The following is a 23190-nucleotide window of genomic DNA, read 5'->3' as shown; positions in this document are numbered from 1 at the left end:
TTTTAATAAAACAGCTTCAAACCACATTTGACTTTTTAGTTATTTTATTCCCTTTAGGCTGTGAGTTTCCCCCTCCATAAACGCAGCTCAAAGGGAAGATCATCTAGTATCGTGGATGTGCAGATGTCACTGCAGGAACAATCTAGAAGCAGAAATTTATGAGATGTTATAACCTTCCAGACTTGTACTGATATCTCAGAAGCTTTATTATTGATGGTGATTGGCCTGTTCTCTGGCTAAATATTTTATGTAGCCAAAATGCTCCTCTGGTTTTGTAGATGTGGGCAATGATCGGGGGAATAGAGACTGCAGCAATATGTTTATGTCCAGTCCTCGTTGGAATGATTAGGTCCTGCTTAAGAAACATCTTCTGAGCACCCTCCAGGCCCAGGACAAGCTGCTGAGGGTGGAAATCAAGAAAAGTCTTATCGTTCAATCCTCAAACTTAAGAGACAGAGGGTCCCTGGAGGGCTTATTCCAGGTTCAGCTTCCTCACCCTCCTGCCCAGAGCTTCTGGCCCAGGAAGTGGTGCCTTTTTTTTTTTTAATGTTTATTTATTTTTAAGAGAGACAATATGTACAAGCGGGAGAGAGACGGAGAGAGAGGGGCACAGAGGATCTGAAGCAGGCTCTGTGCTGATAACAGACAGCCCGACGTGGGGTTCAAACTCATGAACTCATGAACCGCACGATCATGCCCTGAACCGAAGTGCCATGCTTAAAGCGACTGAGCCACCCAGGTGCCCCAGGAAGCAGTGCTTTGAACCACTACCCTGGGGTCTTATGATACAGTTGACAAAAGCATTCATTCCAGCATTCATATTGCTCTTTGAAAAACCAATGGTCTAGAATTCCATGCTCAGGAAAGAAGGTGAGGGGCCTCCAGGCAGGCTTCCTGGAGGAGGAATAATGTCATCTTGAATGATGACTAATGTTTAGCCAGTCAAAGGAAGGTGAGAAGATGAGACAGCAGAGGTCCAGGCAGAGCCCAGGATCTGAGGTGTAGGCAGTGTGTTTTGGAGGGCAGAGTGTGAGAAACTAATGAGCAGTGAAGCTGGAAAGGAGAAAGGGGCCAGGTGTCATGCCAGAGAGGTGACACTGCCCTCACTCAAAGCAGAGGGAGGGCACAGAGGCGGGGAGGGCAGGGGGCAGACAGTCGGGCTTATACTATCACTATGGTGGTACTGTCCATATTCCCCATTGCCGGCTCCTAAGTGAGAAAAGTGAGGAAGCATTGGCTGATCCAGCGAGACCGTGGCAGAGCCGGGCTCAGAGACCTCTGCCCCAAGCTTTCAGACCATTTCCAGCCCGAGTTTGTTGAACAAGATGCCACTGAATCACAACTCAGCCGCCTGTCCCAGTGCGCGATCTTATTGTACATCCTCAGCAACTTGAGTTTTACCTCAGACCTTGAACTCTGCCGAAAGCAGCTCTTTTCCAGTTTCCCTGTTTGCCTGGAATGGTGCTAGCAATTAAGGGCCAAAGTGTATCTCCAGCCTTGTGTGTAGAAAGAAGTAATAATAAAAGGAATGATAATAACAGCAAACATATGCCAGTTATGATATGCCGTCACTGTGTGTGGATGATCTCATTTACCCTCATAATGCCCCGGGAATTAAGTGCTGTTATTACCCCCACCTATTGGGTGAGGCGAGTAATTGGTGCTTAGTCACACAGTTAGTTAAGTGGCTCTCCCATCGGGATAGACTGGGTTTTGCTGCAGTAACAAATGAGCTCCACATCTCAGTGGCTTACAGCACCTGCTTCATAGTATATGTGTCCACTGCACACCAGCGGTGGCTTCAGTCCACACTGTCTTGGTTCTGGGGCCCAGGGGGACAGAGTGACCTCCATCTGGAACATTGGTGCTTCAGGGCAGAGCAGGGGACCTCTGACCTGACTCTTAAAAATTGTGCCACAAGCAACACACATCTCTTCCTCCTACACTCCAGTGGCTAAAGTGGGTCACGGAGCCCCTCATATCCACAGGGCAGGGATGTCGTCTTTCTGCGGGAGGGCCAGTGCAGGCAGGGAGAGTCGAACCTGCTGCTCCACGACCACACTGCAGAGGTCAGAGTCAAGTTCACAGCGTCGAATTCTGATGTCAGAACCCACACTGTGTTGCCATCTTGCCTGCCACTTGGCTAGACACACACAGTTCATGTCTCATCCCATGTCTGATGGCATGAATTTCAGCCATGGGAAGCCAGCACCTGTGGTGTGCATGGTGACTTCTTTCTAATGTTTATTATTTTTGACAGAGAGAGTGGGGGGGGGGGGAGAGGGGACAGAGGATCTGAAGCAGGCTCCTCACTAACAGCAGAGAGCCTGATGTGGGGCCCGAACTCATGAACCGTGAGATCGTGTCTCGAGCCAAAGTTGGATGCTCATCTGACAGAGCCACCCGGGTGCCCCGTGCATGGAGACTTTTATCTTTTGTTTCCACCTCCCTGTAGTGAAATGGCTGTGAAGGGCTATCCCAGACACCCAGGAGGGACGTAGGGAAAGCATTTGTTGAGGTGGTCTGGCAGAGAACCAGAAGGCATAGCAGACCCCACTTCTCTTCCATGACTGGAGGATGAGCTGTTTCTCAATACAATGGATGGTTCCAGAGGAACAAGATGGGAAGCAAACGAGTCTCAGTTGAGGACCATATTGTTCTGCTCACAGATACGCGGCAACACCCAGAAGTGCCCACACGAAGCTCCCTCTCAGCTGGATGAGGAAAGAATGCATTTCATCTCTACAGACACCCCCCCCACCCCCAAGTGGTAGATGTTACGAGTCCCGTTTTACAGAAGAGAGAGCTGAGGCTCAGGGAAGTGCAGTAGCATGGTAACAACAGCCGCCATTTTGGTCGCCCCGTGCAGTGTGCCATGATGCTAAATGCTTGACGGACAGTCCCTTCCTCGGTCCCCACAGCCCCTCAGCAGGTGGATGCTGTTGTCCCTGAACTGGTCTGTAATACAGGACAGTAATGATACAGCTTCCAGGATAAGATAACCCATGAGAAGTACAAAGCACGGTGGCCGGCGAGAAGGAATTCTTCCATAAATATTAACTACTTTCCCTCTTTACCATCATCGTCTGCTCTCATGCCATACACTGAGTTGTTGTCCAAACTCCACCGTCAGCTCAGAGTTCAAGCCCATAAGGACCGCTCCCACCTGCCGCTGGTCCCTTGGACTGCCTTGTCCTCCTTCTTGCCCCACAGCACAGAGGGCTGCACACAGGACCCCAGAGCCAGGCTTAGTGACACTCACAGCGGCCATTCTCACATTCATCTGACCCTGTTCACCCCGAATGCCTCCTTTCTGCTCCACTTAATAGCTTTTAAATGTCAAGTCTGCTGGATTCTATCTATTGCCCCAAGGCCAAGGTCTCCAACTGGCAGACGTTTCCAGAGGGAGCTGGGATCAGATGGGGGGGGAGGATGGGAAGATGGGGGTGATAGAGTCTGTGATTGTATTTGGTACTCGTTCTGGGTCCGTCTGTGCAACGATATTTTTTTGTGCTGCTTTTGCTATTATTATTACTTTTTGTCTTTTTGTTATTCAAATTGCAACCCTGTTAGGATGGATCTGTCTGGTAAGTAGCACGTCCCACACACTGGGATTTCCCAGCGGGGTTGTAGAAACTTTTCAGCTTTTTAAAACCATCGATGGGCCCAGGGTGACTTTGGTACCTTGCTCTGCATGGCAGTGTACCCAGCACTGATCCTAGTTTTGGGCGCTCAGTGGGGCAGGGTGGTCTCAAGGGCTCCCAGGCACAGCCAGCCCTAACGACCAACCTCTTTTCCCCCAGAACCGCTGAGGCATCCCGGAAGAAGAAGGAAAACCGGAGGAAATGGAAGCGCTATCTCCTGATAGGCCTGGCAACCGTCGGAGGCGGGACCGTGATCGGTGAGGCCAGCCCAGGTTGAGCCGGTGTCACGTGGGCCAGTGGGGGGCCAGGGACAGTGCCCAGCTCGCAGCTAGAGAGGAGAGTGTAAGGAGGGCTGCAGGGAGGTGACCCCATCTCCCACTAGGTGCTCCATCAGCAGGAAGTGCATTCTTTATCATCATTAGAAGCATCCATGGAAGGCATCGGGCAGCCGATGGGGGAAGAACCCAGTGGGCCGCATCTTCCCATCTTTACAACCATGGTTCTTCTTGCAGGCGTGACTGGGGGTCTGGCTGCCCCTCTTGTTGCCGCTGGTGCTGCGACAATTATTGGCAGTGCTGGGGCAGCGGCCCTGGGGTCAGTGGCCGGCATCGCTGTCCTGACCTCGCTGTTCGGTGCAGCTGGAGCTGGCCTGACAGGTAAGGCTGCAAAGGAGCCCTAGGGAGGGCCTGGCTGTTCCAGGACATGCCCGGATTCTCACCTGAGATGGCTTCCCAGGGGACAGAGGGGGACACAGCTTTCCTCACACCGGGTCCCAGCCCGGCCAGAGCCTATAGCGGGCTTCCCACAGAACCGGCCCAGGGGCCTGTTGTGGGTCAGAAAAGAGCTGGGTATGAGCACCTGCACCTGGACAGACTTTCTGAGAAGGGTCTGGTTGGACCTGGTGATCTCCATCCAGGAAATTTCCAGGCAGCCCACTTTGGAAACACGTGGGCTTCTTCATGCTCAGAGGCCACGAGGCTACCCTGCATTTACCAGTGTCGCCCGGGGGGGGGGGGGGGGGGCGGGGTTCCAAATCATATGTGCCAACAGCCCCCTAGTCACACACAGAGATTCCTGCTCCACTCTCCAGGTGGGATCCATCCCTCCCCGTGTTGAGAATCATCGTCAGTTTGATCCCCCTTTATGAGAGGCGTATATTACACCCATGACACTTCGTGGACAGGAGAAAAGATATAGAACCAATGGAGTCACGATGGACCAGTGAGTTCCAGCCCCAGCTCTGCCGCTAGAGCCGGCCAGCCTTTGGAAATCTCTGACCCTTGTCTGTAATCGGGGACAGTAATGGCACCTACCTTTAACGGCTTAAAAAATGAGACATGTGTCCAGGGGCGAGGCAAACAGTTGGCACTCACTGTGAGTGTGAGCACAGAGAGCCACTCTCACTAATTCTATCTTCATCTTTGTATCTGCATCTTTAGGGTACAAGATGAAGAAGCGCGTTGGGGCCATTGAAGAGTTCACGTTTCTGCCTCTAACAGAAGGCAGGCAGCTGCATATCACCATTGCCATCACAGGATGGCTGGCATCCGGCAAATACCGTGAGGACCGGGGCCAAAGCAGAGAAGGATGAGGGTGGAGGAGTGGAGCAGGGAGGGCTGGATGTTGAATGACTAGGACTGCTGCTGTGAGCCAAGCCCTGGCCTCGGCTCTTGCCTGTGTATGTCTCTAGAGCCCCATTTTACAGAGGAGGAAACTGAGGCTCAAGAATGTGAGATATCTTCATCCCATATCCATCCACCCATTCATCTATCCACCAAGCTGTCCACACATCCATTTTTTCACCCACCTACCCACCCATCTATCCATTATCCACACACCCACCCATCCACCAGCCATCCATCCGCCCTTCCATCCACCTGTCCATCCATCAGCCATCCACCCTTCCATCCTTGCATCCATCCACCTAATCATCCACCCACTCATCCGTCTTTCCACCCACCCACTCACCTACCTACTCATTCATCTACCCATTCATCCATATATCCACCCATCTACACATCTTTCTATCCATTTATCCATCTATATCTATCTACCCATGCAGCTATTTGTCCACCCAGCCAGCCAGCCAGCCACCCACCCATCCATCCATCCATCCATCCATCCATCCATCCATCTATCCGCCCATACACCCAACCATCCATCTACCCACCCATTCACCTATTAATTCTGGATGGTGCGGTTCCCTCAGCTATAAAATTGGGCTGATCATGGCACCCTATTTCAGAGGCCATGAGAAGGTGACATGTGTTTCTGAAGAGCAGGGGGTAAGTGAGGCATTGAAGAGGGAGGGGCTGAGAAGGAGGCAGAGGCCAGGTCACTGAGGGAGGAGGGCCTCAGTGTCATGCAGAGAGGTGACACTATCCTCAGGGTAGAGGGAGGGCACAGAGCAGGGGAAGGAGGCAGGCAGTCAAGGTTATACTTCCTGCTTGACATTGGTCACTGCAGTCGTGCTGTCCCCATCCCCCCATTGCCGGTCTTTGAGTGAGAAAATTGAGGCATTGGCTGACTCAGCGAGGTCATGGCAGAGCCAGGCGTAGATCCCTCTGCCCCAAGCTTCCAGACTGTTTCCGGCCCAAGTTTGTTGAATGACCGGCCGCCGATGGCAGAACTGCTGCTCGTGAGACAGTAGTGCTTCACACACACAGACGTTCAAAGACTTCATTCTTACCCACTCTATAAAAGGAGATAAGTATTCATCTCCCCACTGTGCAGATGAGCACAGTAAGACTCAGGCTAGCACAGCAGTGTGCCCGCAGTCACCCAACTACTGATGAACACAGAGCCGGGTCTTGAACCCCAGCCAGCTGACTCACAAGATGGCGCTGTACTCTGTCTGCTCCACTAACAGCTGTTGCTCATCAGCAGGGGTGGGCCTCTGCCTCCCCACAAGGGCCAGCGGTCCCCTGTCACCGCCTGTCTGGGACAGCGGGGTGGGGCACCCTCTGTCACAGACAGGAGAGACCCCCATCTACCTGTGTTCTCCCCTAGGTACCTTCAGCGCCCCATGGGCGGCCTTGGCCCGCAGCCGTGAGCAGTACTGCCTGGCCTGGGAGGCCAAGTACCTGATGGAACTTGGCAATGCCCTGGAGACCATCCTCAGTGGCCTCGCCAACATGGTAGCCCAGGAGGCCCTCAAGTACACAGTGTTGTCCGGTAAGCACCCCTCCCCCACCCGGCCACCACCACCAGTGATGGGCCCACTGTTCCCAGCCCACACTGGTACCATATCTTTGCATGCCTGAGGACCCTCCAGCAAGCCAGGCACCATGCTGGGCCTCAGGAACACAGAGAGTTTAAGACTGCATTCCTGTCTATCAAGTTTATGGTCTTCGTGGGGAGGTGACTGGAAAACAGCTGATCGCATTGTCACACAGTGTAGCAGTTAACTATTGCTGCATAACAAGCAACTCCAAAACTCAGTAGTTTAAAACAGCAGTCACCTCTCATAATAGCTGAGAAGTCCTAAGGCTTCATTTGGCTGATCTCAGCTGGGCCTGCTCATGCGTCTGGATCAGGCGACTGTCCATAAGAGCTGGGCTAGCCTTGTCTGGGGCGATTATGACAACTCGGCTCTGCTCCATTTGTCTCTCACCTCCCTCTGGGATCAGCAGGCTAGCCCACACCAGCACTAGAAGTGAGAGCCTGGACCCAACACACAAAACCATTTCAAGTTTCACATTGACTAATATCTCATTGGCCAAAGCAACTCGCATGGCCAAGGCTAGAGTCGAGGGCATGGGCCGGGGCCCTGCAGAATTATAGCACAAAGTGGGCAGATACAGGTTGGGGCGACAAACCAAGGCCATCTTTGGAATCTCACTGATGACAGATGCTTAAACAGAAGGAATCTAGTCCATGAGTCAGAAATGCATGAGCGTCAGTTTTCTACGTTGCTCTTATAGCAGTTTGACAGCACTTGGAAAACTTAACAGGTTCCAAGTTCAAGACTCTGCACGCATTCACTCGGGCATCCATTGGCCAACCCACCACGTCCCTAGAAGGACCTTCCCGACACTTTCATCACTGATATCCCGTCCCCCCCTCCCAACCCCCCAGGCATCGTGGCTGCCCTGACCTGGCCAGCCTCACTCCTCACCGTCGCCAATGTCATCGACAACCCCTGGGGCGTGTGTCTCCATCGATCTGCAGAGGTTGGCAAGCACCTGGCCCACATCCTGCTCTCCCGGCAGCAGGTACCTAGGACTGGTTTTTGGGGGTGAGGGGTGCAGGGGAGAAGGGAAGTGTGGGAGCTGACCTGCGCACAGACGTCAGCCTTAGAGATAAACCCACATGGAGGTAGTCTGGTGGCTTTTGGGGGGTGGATGGCCTTTGCTGCCCTTGTAGCCCAAGTCACAAGAATATACCAGGTTGGACCAGTGAGAATTTCCAGCAGGTAGTGGGGTGAAGACTGAATAACAGGGATGTCGAGGGAACAGACAAAGTGGTCCCTCCCAGAAGCCTAGAGCCTCCATCTGAACAGATCTTCTGTGGTCCAAATACCGTGTAAAATGGTCAGGAAGATAAACCGTCAGTATACTTTTAAAATTTGAATCCAGTACTTGCCAGGGAAATGAAATTGCCCCCGCCCCGCCGCCTTTCAAATAAACTTGAGTAAATGGGAGTCAGACGCTTGGGGAAAAGCTTCAGAGATGACTATATGGTAAGGATTAGTTTTAGCGGCAGGTAGGAGAAAACCCTGAATAACAGTGGCTTGAGCGAGATGGAAGCTTATTTCTCGAGGAGAAGCCTGGGAAGGCAGTCTTGCGCCAGAACGCTGTGCCATGGTGAGGAGGCCCCGGTGCCCTCTGGCTGGGCCCAGGGACACCAGCTGTCAGCATCTGCCCTCCGGGTACACAGGAAAGAGAAAGGCCTTGCAGCCTCTCCACTGACATCTCATTGGCCAGGCCCTCACCGTAGGCGCACACCTACCACTGCAGAAGCAGTATTTTATTCTGGGTGTCAGTGAACATGGCTGAAACCCAGTTACTGGAAGTGGGGGAGGACGGATATTGAGGGACAGCTAGCAGTTTCTGCCACAACGGGTAAACTGCTTGAGAAACCAAGCCCCCATCTGCTTTCTGTATCTGTGCCAGAAGAAATAGGGAAGTCCTGTGGCGGGTCTGGCAGGAAGGCAGAGACCAGAGCGGCCTTGGCTTAGACAAGGTAGATGGTTATCCTCTACCGCGGAATAGCTGGGGGTATCAGCATCCAGGGCAATGCGATGTGTATTCATTTGCGTCTGTTGCTGTAACAAATTACCCCCAGGCTTCCTGGGCTTAAAACAGCACAAATGTATTATCTTACCTCTCTGAGGTCAGAAATCTAAAACGGGGGGGTGGGAGGTGGGAGTGGGGGCGCCTGGGTGGCTCAGTCGGTAAGTGTCCAACTCGTGATTTCGGCTCAGGTCATGATCTCACACTTCATGAGTTCAAGCCCTGCATTGGGCTCTGTGCTGACAGCCCAGAACCTGCTTGAGATTCTCTCTCCCTCTCTCTCTCTCTGCCCCTCCCCTGCTCACATGTTCTCTCTTTCTCTCAAAATAAATAAACTTAAAATAAGTAAATAATAGGGGAGCCTGGGTGGCTCAGTTGAGTGCCTGACTTCAGCTCAGGACATGATCTTGTAGTTTGTGGGTTCGAGCCCCACGTGGGGCTCACTGCTGTCAGCACAGAGCCTGCTTTAGATCCTCTGTTCCTCTCTCTCTGTGCCCCTCCCTCGCTCTCTCGCTCTCTCTCAAAAATAAACAAACATTAAGGAGAAATAAATGAAAGTCTAAAATGCAGGCCAGCAGCCTAGGTGGCTTAGTCGGTTAAGTGTCCAACTTTCGCTTAGGTCATGATCTCACAGTTCGTGGGTTCGAGCCCCGCATCGGGCTCTGTGCTGACTGCCAGCTCAGAGCCTGGAGCCTGTTTCAGAGTCTGTGTCTCCCTCTCTCTCTGACTCTCCCCTGCTCACACTGTCTCTCTCTCTCCTAGAAATAAATAAAAATATTTTAAAATAAATAAATAAATAAAATAAAATAAAATGCAGGCCAGTGTTCCTCATGGAGGCTCCAGGGAGCATCTACTTATCCACATTTCCCAGCTGCCAGGGGCCACCCGCTTTCTTTGGCTGGTCTCTCCCTTTCTCTGTTTCCAGAGCCAGCAGTGTGGCATCTTCAGATCTTTCTCTCTGTCCTTCGCTCCTGCCAGCACTTCACCTGTCTGACTCTGACCTTCTTGCCTCCCCCTCTGTCATATAAGGTGGCGTTCACAGGTCAGAACGGGACCATCCGTGGGGGACTATCACTCTGCCTCCCACATGGGCAGCTTTCAGGGTCATGGCCACATGTCCTCAGTGTTCAGTCTCGCTTTTGGTCCGAGATGGATCTGCGGGTGCTACATCCCCATTCCAGACAGTCGGAGGCAGGCAAGCTGAGTGAAAGGTATAGAAGCCACACTGTCGCCTCCCTTCTTGCTTGGCCATCGCTCGCTGCAGGGGAGTCGAGAAACTTAATCTCTGGTTGAGGAGCTGTGTGCCTGCAAAACTCAGGAGTTCATTACCAGGGATGCAGGGAGAGCGGTGTCATGGGTGGCAAACAGCCGCTGCCACAGAGTTCCTGCGGGAAGGAGATACTGTTTGCTCAAGGGTTTCCTGTTGTCATAGATGGGGGGTGAGGTGGGGCAGGGAGATACACATTTCAGCACAAAGACAAGAAAAAGGAATAGACTGGCAGGACCAGACCGGACCTTTGGGGCTCATCTGCTCCTTCTTCTCCTTCCATGGAGAACTTGCACCCAGATACCTCAGGAAGGTTTCTTCCTGTGAGCTGCCTTTTCCGCAAGTTCTTTAGTCAAAAAATTCCCTTTCATGTCTAGCTTACTGCCTTCTCTCATTTCTTATCTAGAAACAGACCACCTTTCTATCTAGAAACAGAACAATTGTCCCTCACCTGTCCCTGCCTCTTTACCCATCATTGTTCTTGGGGGTACTTCCTGCCTCTTCTTCCTGGCTCCAGAAGGATCCCACTTCCCTGCAGTCATTTGCCACCTGATAGATGAGTCCTGTCCCCTGGGGGAGAAGAGATGGTGGCTGGATGATGGTTCGAGATGCAAGGGAATGAACCCAGCCAGAGGCTGCCTGTCGGCCTCGGAGGAAGCAGTTCTCATAGCAGGTGCACTCCTGCATGAATGAGGGCCCTGCCTGTCCTGATTCAGACATCAGAGCTCTGGGGGCTCAACCGGTTGAGCGTCCGACTCTTGATTTCAGCTCGGGTCGTGATCCCAGGGTCGAGGGATCAAGCCCTGTGTCGGGCTCCTTGCTGAGCACAGAGCCTGCTTAAGAGCCTTTCTTTCTCTCCCTCTGCCCTTCTCCCATGAGCTCTCTCTCTCAAATAAAATTAATTAATTAAGACATCAGAGCTCCAGGATAGGAGTAGCACGTGCATGATTCCTTAAGCGCGAGGCGGGCTCTGAGGAGTGTGCAGGGCCCCGTCCTCCTCAGGGCTGATGCTTTGCCAGAATGGGCTACGCACCCTGCCCCTTGACACCTGTGTCCTGTCTCCCTGCAGGGCCAGCGACCCGTCACCTTGATCGGCTTCAGCCTGGGAGCCAGAGTCATCTACTTCTGTCTGCAAGAGATGGCTCAGGAGAAAGGTGAGTCTGGCTTATTGTCGCCGATGAAATTCCCAAGCTCATCCCCCGGGCAGGAGGTTCTGGGCCAGAGGTCATGAGCCTTGTGAATATGTTCCCGGTTCTTGGTGACAGTCGTTAAAAGTGAAAGATAGTTTGAAAATAGGCAAAACAGTGACGCTGGTTGGAAAATGGTTTGTTTGTTTTTCTGTACATAAATTTGAGTGGACGCGAGACGGTCCTGTAATAATGGCATCGCCATAGCCTTCTCATGTGCATTCTTGAGTGGGAGCGAAGGGAGTCGGACAACAAGTCAGAAATCGCGGCGGCTGTGGGGCTTCATTGCCTGGGAGGTTCTAGGGGATGACCCTTCTCCGTCTCTTCCAGCTGCTGGTGTGGCTGGCAGTCCTCGGCCCTCCCCATCCTCAGTCATCTCCTTCCTGTCTTCTATTCTAAGGACAATCTTACTGGATTTATTCCCCCCTCCCCCCAAGGCCAGCATGATCTCATCTCGGGATCTTGAACTTGATTACGTTTACGTAACATCTGAAGACACCTTTTCCAAAGAAGTTGCCCTTCGCAGGTGCCGGGCACATGTATCTTTGGGGACAAGCCTTCACAGACACCTTTGGGTGCGTGTCGTGCCGTCTGGGGACATACTTGGAGTGCTGAGGCAGTGGAAAGCTTGAGTGGTGCTGCTGCCGGCCTTGGGAGGGTGAGGTCTCCAGGACAGAGTGCTGGTTTGGGACGGATCGGGCAGCAGAGGCTGCCTGTAGGGGAGGCTGGGGGACGAAGGCACAGAGCCCGGGACTCCTGGAGTGGCCCGCAATCTGCGGGGCCCAGACTTATGTCTCCCGGGGGAGCACAGCAGCACCAGGACCCTGGGGCAGGAGGCGGCACTGCCACAGTGACTCCTTGGCCTGGGAGCCGAGGGTGGGTGGCAGGGCGGGCTGGAGTTCCACCCAGCGGTATCCCTGGGGCTGTCTCGAACGCCCCTCTGGGCACCGGCTCCCGCACTGATAAAATGGGGTTCTAACGCTCAGCCCGCACGTGGGCTCTGAGGTGCCCTGAGTATTGGACGGTATTTCTGCAAATTGTAAAACCGTGGTTGGCCGGATTCAGCTCAAGTGTGTCCGTTTGCAGCTTCTGCTCTTCAGAGCTGCCCCCGGCCACGTCCCACGTGACCTGCTTGCTAACCAGTTCCCAGCAAGCAAGGAGGGTCGGGAATGCCCGCCGGTGGATGGACCCAAGGGAGCCGGACGCGTTGGGGCTGACTGGGGTCTTGGCGGTGCTGGCAGCACCAAAGGGCATGTGAGAGACCCTGGAGCTTGGGGGCATGACCCAGTCCTGCTCTTTCTGTTTTGCTAAAACGTTTCCCCACCTTGGACTGAGGACCAGAGCTGTTTTCCCGGTTGCACGGGCAAGGTGGATATGCCGTCCTTGGCATCTACCATGGAAGGGCCAAGCCCCTGTGTGTGAGGCCTGCAGATGAGCCTCGCACCTTCTCTGTGTCATTTTGGGGGACCCCACCCCCACTCCCCTGTAGCTTTCAACAGTCCCCTTGTCACCCAGTTTTGTCTGCGTCACTAAGCAATGAGGAGGCACCTCTGTCCTGTTTCCAGGAGCTTTGGATAACCTGGGACCACCATGCAGGAGGGCCAGCTCGGGGCTGTGTTCACCGGGAAAATCCAGGCTGGGGTCAGAGGTTCAGGCAAAAACCACTGAGGAGGGAGGGCTGAATCCAGGGCTCTGGTGAAAGTTAGTTTCCATTTCCCTCGTGGAGAACGTTGTACTATTCCTTTCTGAATAAACCCTTCCCCTCCCCAGACATCACCAGAGCAGAGTGAGTCAAGAAGACATCTCTGACCTGCCTTTCCTGCTCTGCCTGCTACAAATAATCCACCTGGGCGGGGGGAGGGGGGGGATGCCTGGGGGGGCTCAGTCAGTTAAGCGTCTGACTCTGGATCTCAGCTCAGGTCATGATCTCACAGTCGTGGATTGAGCCCCGCGTCAGGCTCTGCACTGAGCATGGAGCCTGCTTAAGATTCTCTCTTCCACTCTCTCTCTCTGTCCCTCTCCCCTGCTTTCTCTCTCTCTCTCAATAAATAAATAAGCACTTAAAAATATAATAATCCACCTAGGACCTTTGGCCTGCTGGGAGGAACTCCCTGGAGACCTACTATGTCACCCCGTCCTCAGTGGGGCTGCAGCAAAGGGCTTTGTCGGTGTACAATGACACCATTGATTCCTACTACATAATGCCATAATCTGTGTTCCTACAATGTTGTGCAAATGACAGCTGTACTGTCAGAATCTCTCACGAAAATTGGGGGGGATGGAGTTCTTCATACAGGACACAGGACCTTCGTTACAAATGTGTGGGTTATAGAGAGGCAGGATGGGTGTATCAGTCAGCTTTTGTTGTAGCAATGCTGCGTAACGAGACATCCCCTGAACTCAGAGGCTTACAATACCAGACATTTTCATGCTCAGGATCTGTGGGTTGTCTGTGGTTCGGTTGCTCTAGAACAGGCTCTGTTTCTGGCTGCGGGTCAGACAGGCTTGGCCTCAGGCCGCAGGCTGGGCTCACGTCCGCTCCATGTGCATCTATTCCATTGAGGCTGACAGGCAGCCGCCACCCAGGGCATGGTCCTCTTTAGAGTAGATTGCTAGAGTACCAGAGCCAAGGCCAACCACAGGTGCACCTCCAGGATCTCTGTTGGTGCCGGACTTACATTCTGTGTCTGTGCTTTATTGCTACAAACAGCCTCTCCAAGCTTAGTGGCTTAAAAAACAGCAAAAACTGGGTATTTCTCACAGCTCTGTGGGTTGGCCAGGAAGTTCCTCTCCTCTCCACACCTGGGCTCACTCGTGCAGCTGCAGGCACAGCTGGAAGGCTTGGAATATCCAGTCCGACCTCCCCCGCTGGCCGGCCGCAGGTGCTGGCGGTCACCCGGCATGCCTCAGTCCCTCCTGGTGGGCCACACATCCTTCTGTAGGCTCACCTGATAGCCTTACGTGGTGTTCTCGGGGCAGTGTTTCAAGGGGCCAGAGTGAAAGCATCTCCATCAGTAATAGATGGTGGACTGACAGTGACTAGAGCAGAGCACAGTCACGTAACACACTCACATAACACACTCATGTAATATGCTCATGTAACACGCTCCACATTTGCATCTGCCGGCAGCAGTTTGATGCCCTTCCCATCTGTTATCTCCCATAATCCTCCACAGCAGTTTTGTCAGGTTGATGCCGTTACGGTGCCCATTTTACAGATGAGTAAACTGAAATATGGACCTCAGGTAACTTGCCCAAACCATGGCAGAGCAGACAGGCTGGCTACAGGTTGTGTGATCTCGACTCCAAGGCCAGACCACCTCTCCGGGCCACCATTCCATTCTTCCCTGAGCATCTTTCACCCCCTGTGATGGAAGCAGGTCCCTGGGGCAGCTGCGGGGGGCAGCCCTGGCCAGGAACCACAACGCTGGCTTCCTCATCTTCCTCATCACTGCATCCGGAGCCTGTGGCCGGCTCACATCTGTCACGCATATGAACACATGACAAGCGAACCAAGTAAAGGAATGAGCCCCACTGTGAGTCGGGGGCGGGGGCCTGCGCGCCGGCCTCCCCCACCTTGTGGGGAAGAACCCTGTCTCACTCAGCTCTGTGCTGCCGGCACCCACCGCTGATGCTCACAGATTCCTGCAGGGGAAAGGGAGCCTTTCTATGTTGGCAGCATTGAGGTCATCTGTGTTTTACTTAGAAAACCTCTGCATTTTAAAAGAAGAAGTGGGAGCCGCCAGGGTGGGAAGCCCTCCAAGTAACAAGAGTTTGGGAGGAATCTGAACAGAAAGCCTGTGGTCCAAAGTGCAGCTGGTTTTCTTCCCTCTGCTTAGAAGGGAGAACTCACAGCCCAAAGACTCATAAGTCTTCATTCTTTTGTCTTGGTTTTTTGGGGTTTTTTGTTTTTTTGGGTTTTTTTGAGAGAGAGACAAAGACAGTGTAAGCGGGGGAGAGGCAGAGAGAGAGAGAAAGAGAGAGAGAGAGAATCCCAAGCAGGCTTAAATTCACGAACCAGGAGATCGTGACCTGAGCTGAAACCAAGAGTCAGATGCTTAACCACCTGAGCCACCCAGGCACCCCGTGACTAAGTCTTCATTCTTGATAGTTCTGCTAGTTTCCCCTCATGTTAATAATGTCCTGTCCCACCCTGTGTCTGGACAGGAGGTGAGAGGGCTCTGGGAACCCTCTGCTTTGACCTTGGTCCTGAACTAGTTAGTCTTGGCTTGTTCCCGAGGTAGCAGCGGCTGTGTGCACCGCAGCGGAGGATGAGGCCGGGCTGTCTCCTGTGCCGGGGTGTGCAGGCCACACTCAGTTCAACCCACTTCACCCCCTTGGCCTTCTCAGCAACTCCATGTAGAGGGGCACCTGCCAAAGCTAAGGCTCAGAGCCCTTTATACCACCCCACTCCACCCATTTCCCTTTCTCTTTCTGGAGAGGGACGGAACTCCTGATGGCTCCCAGAAATGGGAAGTTGAACACAAAACACACCAACCTGCAAAAGGGAGCTGAAAGGTCCTGAATCCCGAGAGCATGCCCCCCCGCCAAGAGCCCTCGGGGGGCCAGGGGGCCCAGGGCTGTGACTCTAGCAGCACCTTGCACGCCACCCTTCTTTAACCTACCCCAGAAAGTGAAACCAATAAAAACACGCACAGACACACACCCACAAAAATACACTCACACATGTTCACGTTTATGCAAACGCCCTCCAGTGGGCCTTGAAGTTCGTTCTGCAAACTCCCTCTTACCGGCACCCCAACAAGCCTCTGACCTTCCAGGGCTCCACAGCCCACCATCCGGTCCCCACCCGTTCTGTTCTGCAGGCCGGGCACAGCAGGAGGGTGGCAGCAAGATGCAGTGGTTGGTGGTCGTGGGGGAGGGGGCTCCTCCCCACTGAGAAGCTGCTGGCTTAGCGGGGGCACGGGCTCCGCAGGTAGGGCGTCTGGTTGGAACCCCAGACCCACCACTTTGCAAGCCCCCTAACCACCTCGCCCAGCTGCCTGACTTGTGGGAAACACAGGAAAAGATAGTCGCTCATCGAGGTAGTTGTGGGGAGTAAACGCAAGAGTGTGCATGAATGCCGGCTTGTGTGAGCACAGTGACCCTCACTGAGCGTTTATATGATGCGAGGGACCGCCTTAAGCTCTATAAAAGGAAGCTGGCACTTTGTATCAGAGCACCCCACACACACGTGGTGCCTGGAACACAGGTCCAGTGGAGCCACCGTGACCTCGTCTCTGCCCCCACCTTCCCTGACCACACCCCCCGCTCCCTCCACAGCCCCTTCCGATCAGGCCTGTGTTACCCGAAGGGGCATCTTCGAGTCCCCAGCTGGCTGTGACTGTGAATGAATTAGTCACCCTTTTCCTGAGGCTGAGGCCTCACATCTAGCTCACTCCAGCTCGGCTGTCTGGTTTCACGCAGCCCTGCTTGCTTAACACCCAGCTAATCTGCGCAGAAGGAGACTCTCCCCTAATTGCAGGAAAGCTGTCATTATCTGCGTTAGGGGCTGTAAAAAAAGGAATTGCTGTAATGCATTTGAATCCACTAATTGTTTTCTACGGCCCCTTGATACCTAGTAACGAAATGTAGCAATAAATCCCAGAGTCGCCTGGAGCACAGAACCCTTCTGCCAGCCACCCCGTCCCCACTGCCTCCTAGCTGCCGCTCATTCTCCCGTCCCTCGTCCCCAAAAAAAGCTGCCTGTAGAACTAACCATTTTCACAGCCTCATCTCCCCTTTTGGGTAATGTTGCAAAGAGCACGGTTTACTGCTTGGGGTACAGGCCACTGTTCACAAGTTCCCCCTCACAGCAGCACCTGCTCTTATCTTAGGCTCAGCTTCCTTTCCAAGAGGCATCTAGACTACAAGCCCACTGAGGGCAGGGACTGCGTCTGATAAACCTCTGTGCTGCCTGTATCTGGGACAAAGCCAACAGAGAGTGCCTGCTCTTTAAGCTAACTGAAGTGTAGCATTATAAGCCTTCACACTGTATCAGTCAGGATAGGTTAGGTGATGCCACAGTGACAAACATGCCCGAAATCTTAGAGGTGAACCATGACAAAGGTTCATTTCTCACTCCTGCTCTCTGTCCACCGTGAGTAGGCAGGGGCTCCAGTCATCATCGTCACTCAGTGATGCAGGCCAACGGAGGCTCCGTCTCAACACACGCTTCCTCGGTAGGAGACAGAGGACATGTTGAGCTATGTGTGTACCTGCTTTCCCCTGGGAGAAACGCATGTCACTTTTACTCCAGTTTCGTTGGCAACATAAGGCACGTGAACATTCCTGACACCCAGAAGGGGCCAGTAAATGTCTTAGCACCATGCACTCCGAAGACAGAAGGCCAGGACCATGACACAAACGGCACCAGTGATTGCCATGTGTTCATGATTCCTGTATCCACGATGGGGGCCTCGTGGTTCCGCACAAATAACACTAAGTAGCTTGCCCTAGGACTGAGACCTTGAAATCTTTCTCTGACTCAAAAACTCCTATTTATATTATTATTTGGGGCCCCTCCTGGTTGGATCTGTTCACTCACAGCAGTAGCTCAGCTCAGACCTGCCAAACAGAGAAATACCCTAAATTAAATTCGCTCCAAATAAATAAATAAATAAAAATAGTAAATGTGTTCCATCGGCCCATGTGTGTTAAGCACCTGCTCTGTGCCAGGCACTGTGCTGGGCTTTGGGGGGGGGGGTGGCAGTAAGCCAGTACAGCGCCACACCCCCCCCAATGGAGCTAAGAGCCCAGTCTATTGAAAGAACTTGCCATCTGAGACATGAGGGGCGTTCTTGCAGAATGGCCAGGTAGGTCACCAATGATGGCACAGTCGCCTGGTAGGGGCTGACATCCCTAACCTGAGTGTTCTGCCCTGAGGGGAAGATCACTGTCTCCCATAAGGACTTGGCATAGAAAATGGAAGGAAACACAAGAAGGCAGCCCCCCAGGATGCAGTCGGATGCCCAGCAAGACTCCTGGGGCTGCTCCTCCTCCCGCCAGGTGGCTCGAGTTCGCAGAGGTGCATGGGAGCTGGACCATCCTCTACCCGTGGAGTTTTCTCCATCTTTCAGTCGGATTCTCCGAGCAGCCTGGCAGTCTATTCAGCTGTCTCTCGGCAGAACGGGAAGGATTGAGTCCCCCAGGGCTCCCTTGTCTTCTGGATGAGCATTTTGAATGCTTCATGTGGCCAAGAAGCTCGTCTTCAGACAGAAATAGACAGACTAAGATTGAGCCCAGGTGTGCTGATGGCTGCTCCCTGTTTGTGTGACTGAGTCAACACTCCTCATCCTCGCCTCGCCAGCTAATAGATATCTGCACTTACTCTGTGCCCACCACAGCTGAATATTGTACATACCATATTTAATTCTCAACAATAATCCTATGAGGTTTTAATTATCCCCATTGTACAGATGAGGAGACCGAGGCTTACAGAGGTAAAACAGCTGGGCCATCGTTACAGGGCTGGGTCATGGTGCTGCTAGAACTTGCAATCACAGTGGCTGACCCATGCTCTTGTGCGTCACTTGGGTCGCTAATCCTTACAGCAACTCAAGGTCAGGACGATTGTCTATTTTGCAGCAAAGGCTCGGTGGGAGGCAAAGCGATGTTTCCAGGTGCATCCATTAGGGTTTTCTGTTGTAAGGCCTTGGATTCCCATCGAGGCTGAGATTCATGCCCGGCACCCACATCCTAAGTCTCGGCTATTCTCTTTGGGGGCCGCCTCCCTGCTCAGCCTCTGCCCCCTTTTCCCCAGCCAGCTGCCCCCACACACACCACACTGTGCCGTGAAGCTGCTTACAGGTCTCCCTCCTGGACCAGAGGGAGGTCAGCCTCAGGGAGGACCTATCTTTCAGGTTCACCTCTGACCCAGGACTTGGCACATAGGAGGTGCCCGATACGTGTTAGGAGTCAATTCGTTAACGAGGCACATGGAAGCAGCTGGAAGTTCGCTGTGAGTGCTGCCTGCAAACCACGATGCACAGACCCCAGGACCTGGGCCAGCTTCCCAGTGACCCAGGGCAGCTGGGCCACTCTGCTTCCAGACTGCCCCGCAGGCACGATCAGCCAGCGCACCCACACCCCATGCAGCGATCGTACCCACTCAAAACCGAGACAGAATGTACACCTGCTGACAAATGTTTGTGCCTTTGGGCAGGAAATGAACGTAACCAGAATTCCCAGAAATGAACCATCCACTTCCGGGGGTCCATCTGCCAGCCAACGGGAAGAATGTGCTTTGGGAGTGACTGACCCTCCAACCAAGGGTATTTCTGGCCCTGGCAGGTGGCAGGGGAAGGGTAGTGGTGCCTGGTGCCAAGAAGAGCCACATTCAAGTATTCATGGAGAGCCTCTGGGCCCCAGATCACAACAGACTGCTCATTTTTCTATGCATTTGCTACAAAAGGTTTTAAAAATGAAGTAATTGGAGAGTGAGCTCAATTCAGACTGACTGATGGCAGCAGGCTGGGCCAGGAAATGGCCACATGAACCCAAAAATTCAGGTCTGTTTCAGTTTATTTATGCTATTATTCTCCTCTTCATTCCAAAAGGATTTGAGGGGGGGTTAATACATGATGAGAGGCATCGTGTATTATCTGTGCCCTCTGACCCTGTGCGTGTAGTCTGCAAGCCATGTGAGGTGAGCCAGCCCGCCTGTCGGCGTGTTCAGCCTGCACACGGAAGCCTGCGGGGTGCTGTGCTCTGGGCAGCGGGGTGCATTCATCCACTCAGCCTGCCTCTCCCATCCACACTCCATCTGTAAACTGGCTCTGTTCCATCACTTTTCCTGTATCTTCAAGATGCAAGGGATCATGGCAGCCAAGATGGATGACATAAAGAAGGAGCACTGGACCTGGAGTCTAGAAACCCAAGTTCAAATCCAGACTCTGCTCATTACTCACTGGGTGCCCGTAGGCAAGTCACTCCACCTCTGAGCAGGATACTGATGCCTCTCAGGCTGGTTCTGGGATTTAATAACTACTATTTTTTTAATGTTTATTTTTCAGAGAGAGACACAGAGCATAACTGGGGGAGGGACAGAGAGAGAGGGAGAGGGAAACACAGAATCCCAAGCAGGCCCCAGGCTCTGAGCTGTCAGCACAGAGCCCGACACGGGGCTCGAACCCATGAATTACAAGATCATGACCTAGGCCAAAGTCAGACACTTAACCAGCTGAGCCACCCAGGTGCCCCTAATAACTACGGTTTATCAAATACTTACCATGTACCAGACACGATGCTAAAAGCACTTTGCATATTTTCTCTCCTTTCACACACAAGCGGCTCTAAGGTGTGGCACTGTTTTTTGCCTGTGAAGAGGTTGAAGGCAGGAACTATGCATTTCCTTCACCCCTGTGTCACCAGCACCTGGCACGGGACTTGGTGCAGGGGAGAGGTGCAGTCATGTAAACACGGCAGCTCGGGGTTCAACTCTGCCCCACTGCTGGCCCTTCAATATCATGGATGTGACCACACAGTGCATGGCACATGGTGGGCCCTCAGTAAGCAAGAATCCCTGTCTCCTTCTCTCCATCAGCTTCTCCAGGTGGATTTTTCCAGGTTGTAAAGCACACTGCTTCTGACCTTGCTCTAAAGTAGTAATGCCTTTAGACGGCAGCTCCCAGGGGAGGAACGATTCAGCAGAACATGGGATTACTTTTGCTTTCATCCAAATGAATGGGATCTTCCTGCCAGCTGGGCTACAGATTAGGCCACACGCTCCCTTTGAAAGGCATTTGGATGTTCCTGGGAATGCAGACGCCCTTAACTTTGATGGCTGCCCCCTGCTAACATGCATTTATTCACACCTGGAGCTTGGGTTGTCGTGGTGCTGTGAAGAAGGCAAGGATTGGAGGGCTTGCTCTTGCCCGGCCTCTGGGGCCCGGCCTCTCTCTCTGCTCTACCGTCAATGCACAGGGCAGAGCCACCAGCTCACCCAGCCCCTCCCACAGATTGGCCACCAGCCCCCAGTGACTGCTAGATGAGTCCACTTACCTTTCAGGGGCCTCCAGAAATCGAGCCATCTCCCTCGCCTGTCTTCCCTACTGCCTGGTCTGGCCATTGGTAGATCTGCTTCCTCCTCCTCACTGTATGTGGAATGAGGAGGGGTGACACTGTGAGAAGCCATAGAAGAAACTGCTAATAACCACCCAGAAAACCACTGTTCTCCATGCCACAAGGTTAATTTCAGGGGCTCCGGGTCAGAAAGCCCTGGGTTCAGATTTTGCCTCCACTACCAACTCTGTGACCCCATGCAGATTACATAAAGTCTTCAAGGCTTCCTCGTGAGTAAGAGAGAGCAAATGCTACCCACCTTGTGGCGATACTATAGGGATGGAAAAAACAGCACATAGGGGGCACCTAGCACGAGCCTGGCACATAGTAAACACTTGCTAACTGGCTACAATACAGTAGGTGGTTTGAGTCTTGAAAGCATTAGAACATTGTAAGGGGCACTTAACACTCAAGGTCATTGTTTGACAATCCAGGGGCATTTCACAACGTCCTCTCGGGGTCGGTCAGCAAGGCCCGCAGTTCATTCTTCCGTCCCATGAGCACCAGAAAGTACAGACTCCTATATGCAGGTCGGGACCTCTACACGTATGGGATATCTCCTTGGCATTATCAGTCAGGTGCCTGCCAGCCTCTGCTTAATTGCTTCTGGTGACAGGAAACTCACTACTCTGCCCAGGAGTGGTTAGGAACTTAGGAACGGGTCGACTTCATCTGAGCATCCGTGGCTTGTGGGCGGCAGGATGTCAGGCTCTGCCCCGGGATATCTGTCCAGATGTCGTCCAGAGCAGCGGCTGGCACCATGATGGAGCCCCGAGTGCTGCTGCAGCACCTGGATGGCCCGCACATCCCCAGGTCTGTTCTCGGCTTTTCAGAAACATGATTGTGTCCATTTTGCACCCAGAGCTGATCAGAGTCCCATGAACCCAACTCAAGCAACAGCGCTGGGAACTGAATGCCATCTCATCAGGGTCACCAATAATTGTCACCCTCAAGCAGATGGAGCAGATGTCCCTGCTCGCTGCCCAGTCTCCCGGGAAAACAGATTCTCTGCCAGAACTTCTGTGGTGAGCACAGGGATGGGGAGGGGACAGTCTAATCTAGGAATGTTTCTTTCCCTGGCCATGGTCAGCCCTGATGACCATCCCAATCTCAGGGACAGGTCCCCCCCTCTAGTGACCATTCCCCATTTCCTTTCCCCGCCCCTGCCACCCCAGGCCTCCCCTCACTGAGAATTTTGTATAAACGGTCTCTTGTATGAGTCCTGCTTGATAATAACGGAAGAATTCAGATGCTGTGAAGGAGCACTCCTGGGGGTGGTGGATGGATTCCAAGCAGGGAATAAAGCACCCCAAGTCCCACTGATTTACATATTAATTGAGCATCTCGGTTCACAGCACTCTGTAATGGAAACTCTTGGGGTTTTTCCTTGTAGCTAAGATGTCCATGATCATCAAGGCTACTTAGCCAGTATCGTCAAACTGTTGTCTTTGAGAAAACGGCCAGGCCTGTTTTGCAGCAGCAAATAAGAATGTTCCCACCTGGGGGTCAGTGTGTCCCCCATACTTGGTGTTTTCATGACAAGGTCTGAGATTTGAGGCCCCTGTCCCTGCCCCCGCAAAGGATGTCCCCGTGTGAACTCTGATCTTTCAGATCCTTCGAATGTTCTTCATTATTCTTTATGCCTTCCATCTTTTGTTGACTCATTTTCTCAAACATCCATTTATTAATTCATGCAAAACCCCATCTCCTTCCTCAAAGGACTTGCAGGACTTCTCAGGAAATACAGCCTCAAACGCGACAACTCAGGGATAAATGTAAAAACATCACGAGCACAA

The 23190-nt window shown here is 52.9% G+C and overlaps 1 protein-coding gene across 8 annotated transcripts in view; it reads left to right on the top strand.

Moving 5' to 3' along the window:
* The window catches only part of TMCO4 (transmembrane and coiled-coil domains 4), an 87629-nt gene that overhangs the window by 39244 nt on the left and 25195 nt on the right, over positions 1-23190 (top strand). For 7 of the 8 annotated variants that reach the window (XR_005527835.1, XR_005527834.1, XR_005527833.1 and 4 more), the window contains 6 exons: positions 3804-3901; positions 4157-4300; positions 5084-5203; positions 6654-6818; positions 7722-7858; positions 11215-11299. Coding sequence is in view for 5 of the 8 variants with exons in the window: in XM_039228927.1 (XP_039084858.1) it covers positions 3804-3901; positions 4157-4300; positions 5084-5203; positions 6654-6818; positions 7722-7858; positions 11215-11299 (749 nt within the window). In the remaining 3 variants the exon portion in view is untranslated. The remainder of the gene's footprint in view (positions 1-3803; positions 3902-4156; positions 4301-5083; positions 5204-6653; positions 6819-7721; positions 7859-11214; positions 11300-23190) is intronic. The other variant, XM_039228931.1, reaches the window with a different exon arrangement.

The sequence above is a fragment of the Hyaena hyaena genome, unplaced genomic scaffold (genome assembly GCF_003009895.1).
Source record: "Hyaena hyaena isolate Hyena2069 unplaced genomic scaffold, ASM300989v1 scaffold_35, whole genome shotgun sequence".
In the NCBI taxonomy this organism is placed as follows: Eukaryota; Metazoa; Chordata; class Mammalia; order Carnivora; family Hyaenidae; genus Hyaena; species Hyaena hyaena.
The sequence above is the reverse complement of the archived record's forward strand: the minus strand, read 5'-3'. Positions and strand labels throughout refer to the sequence as shown.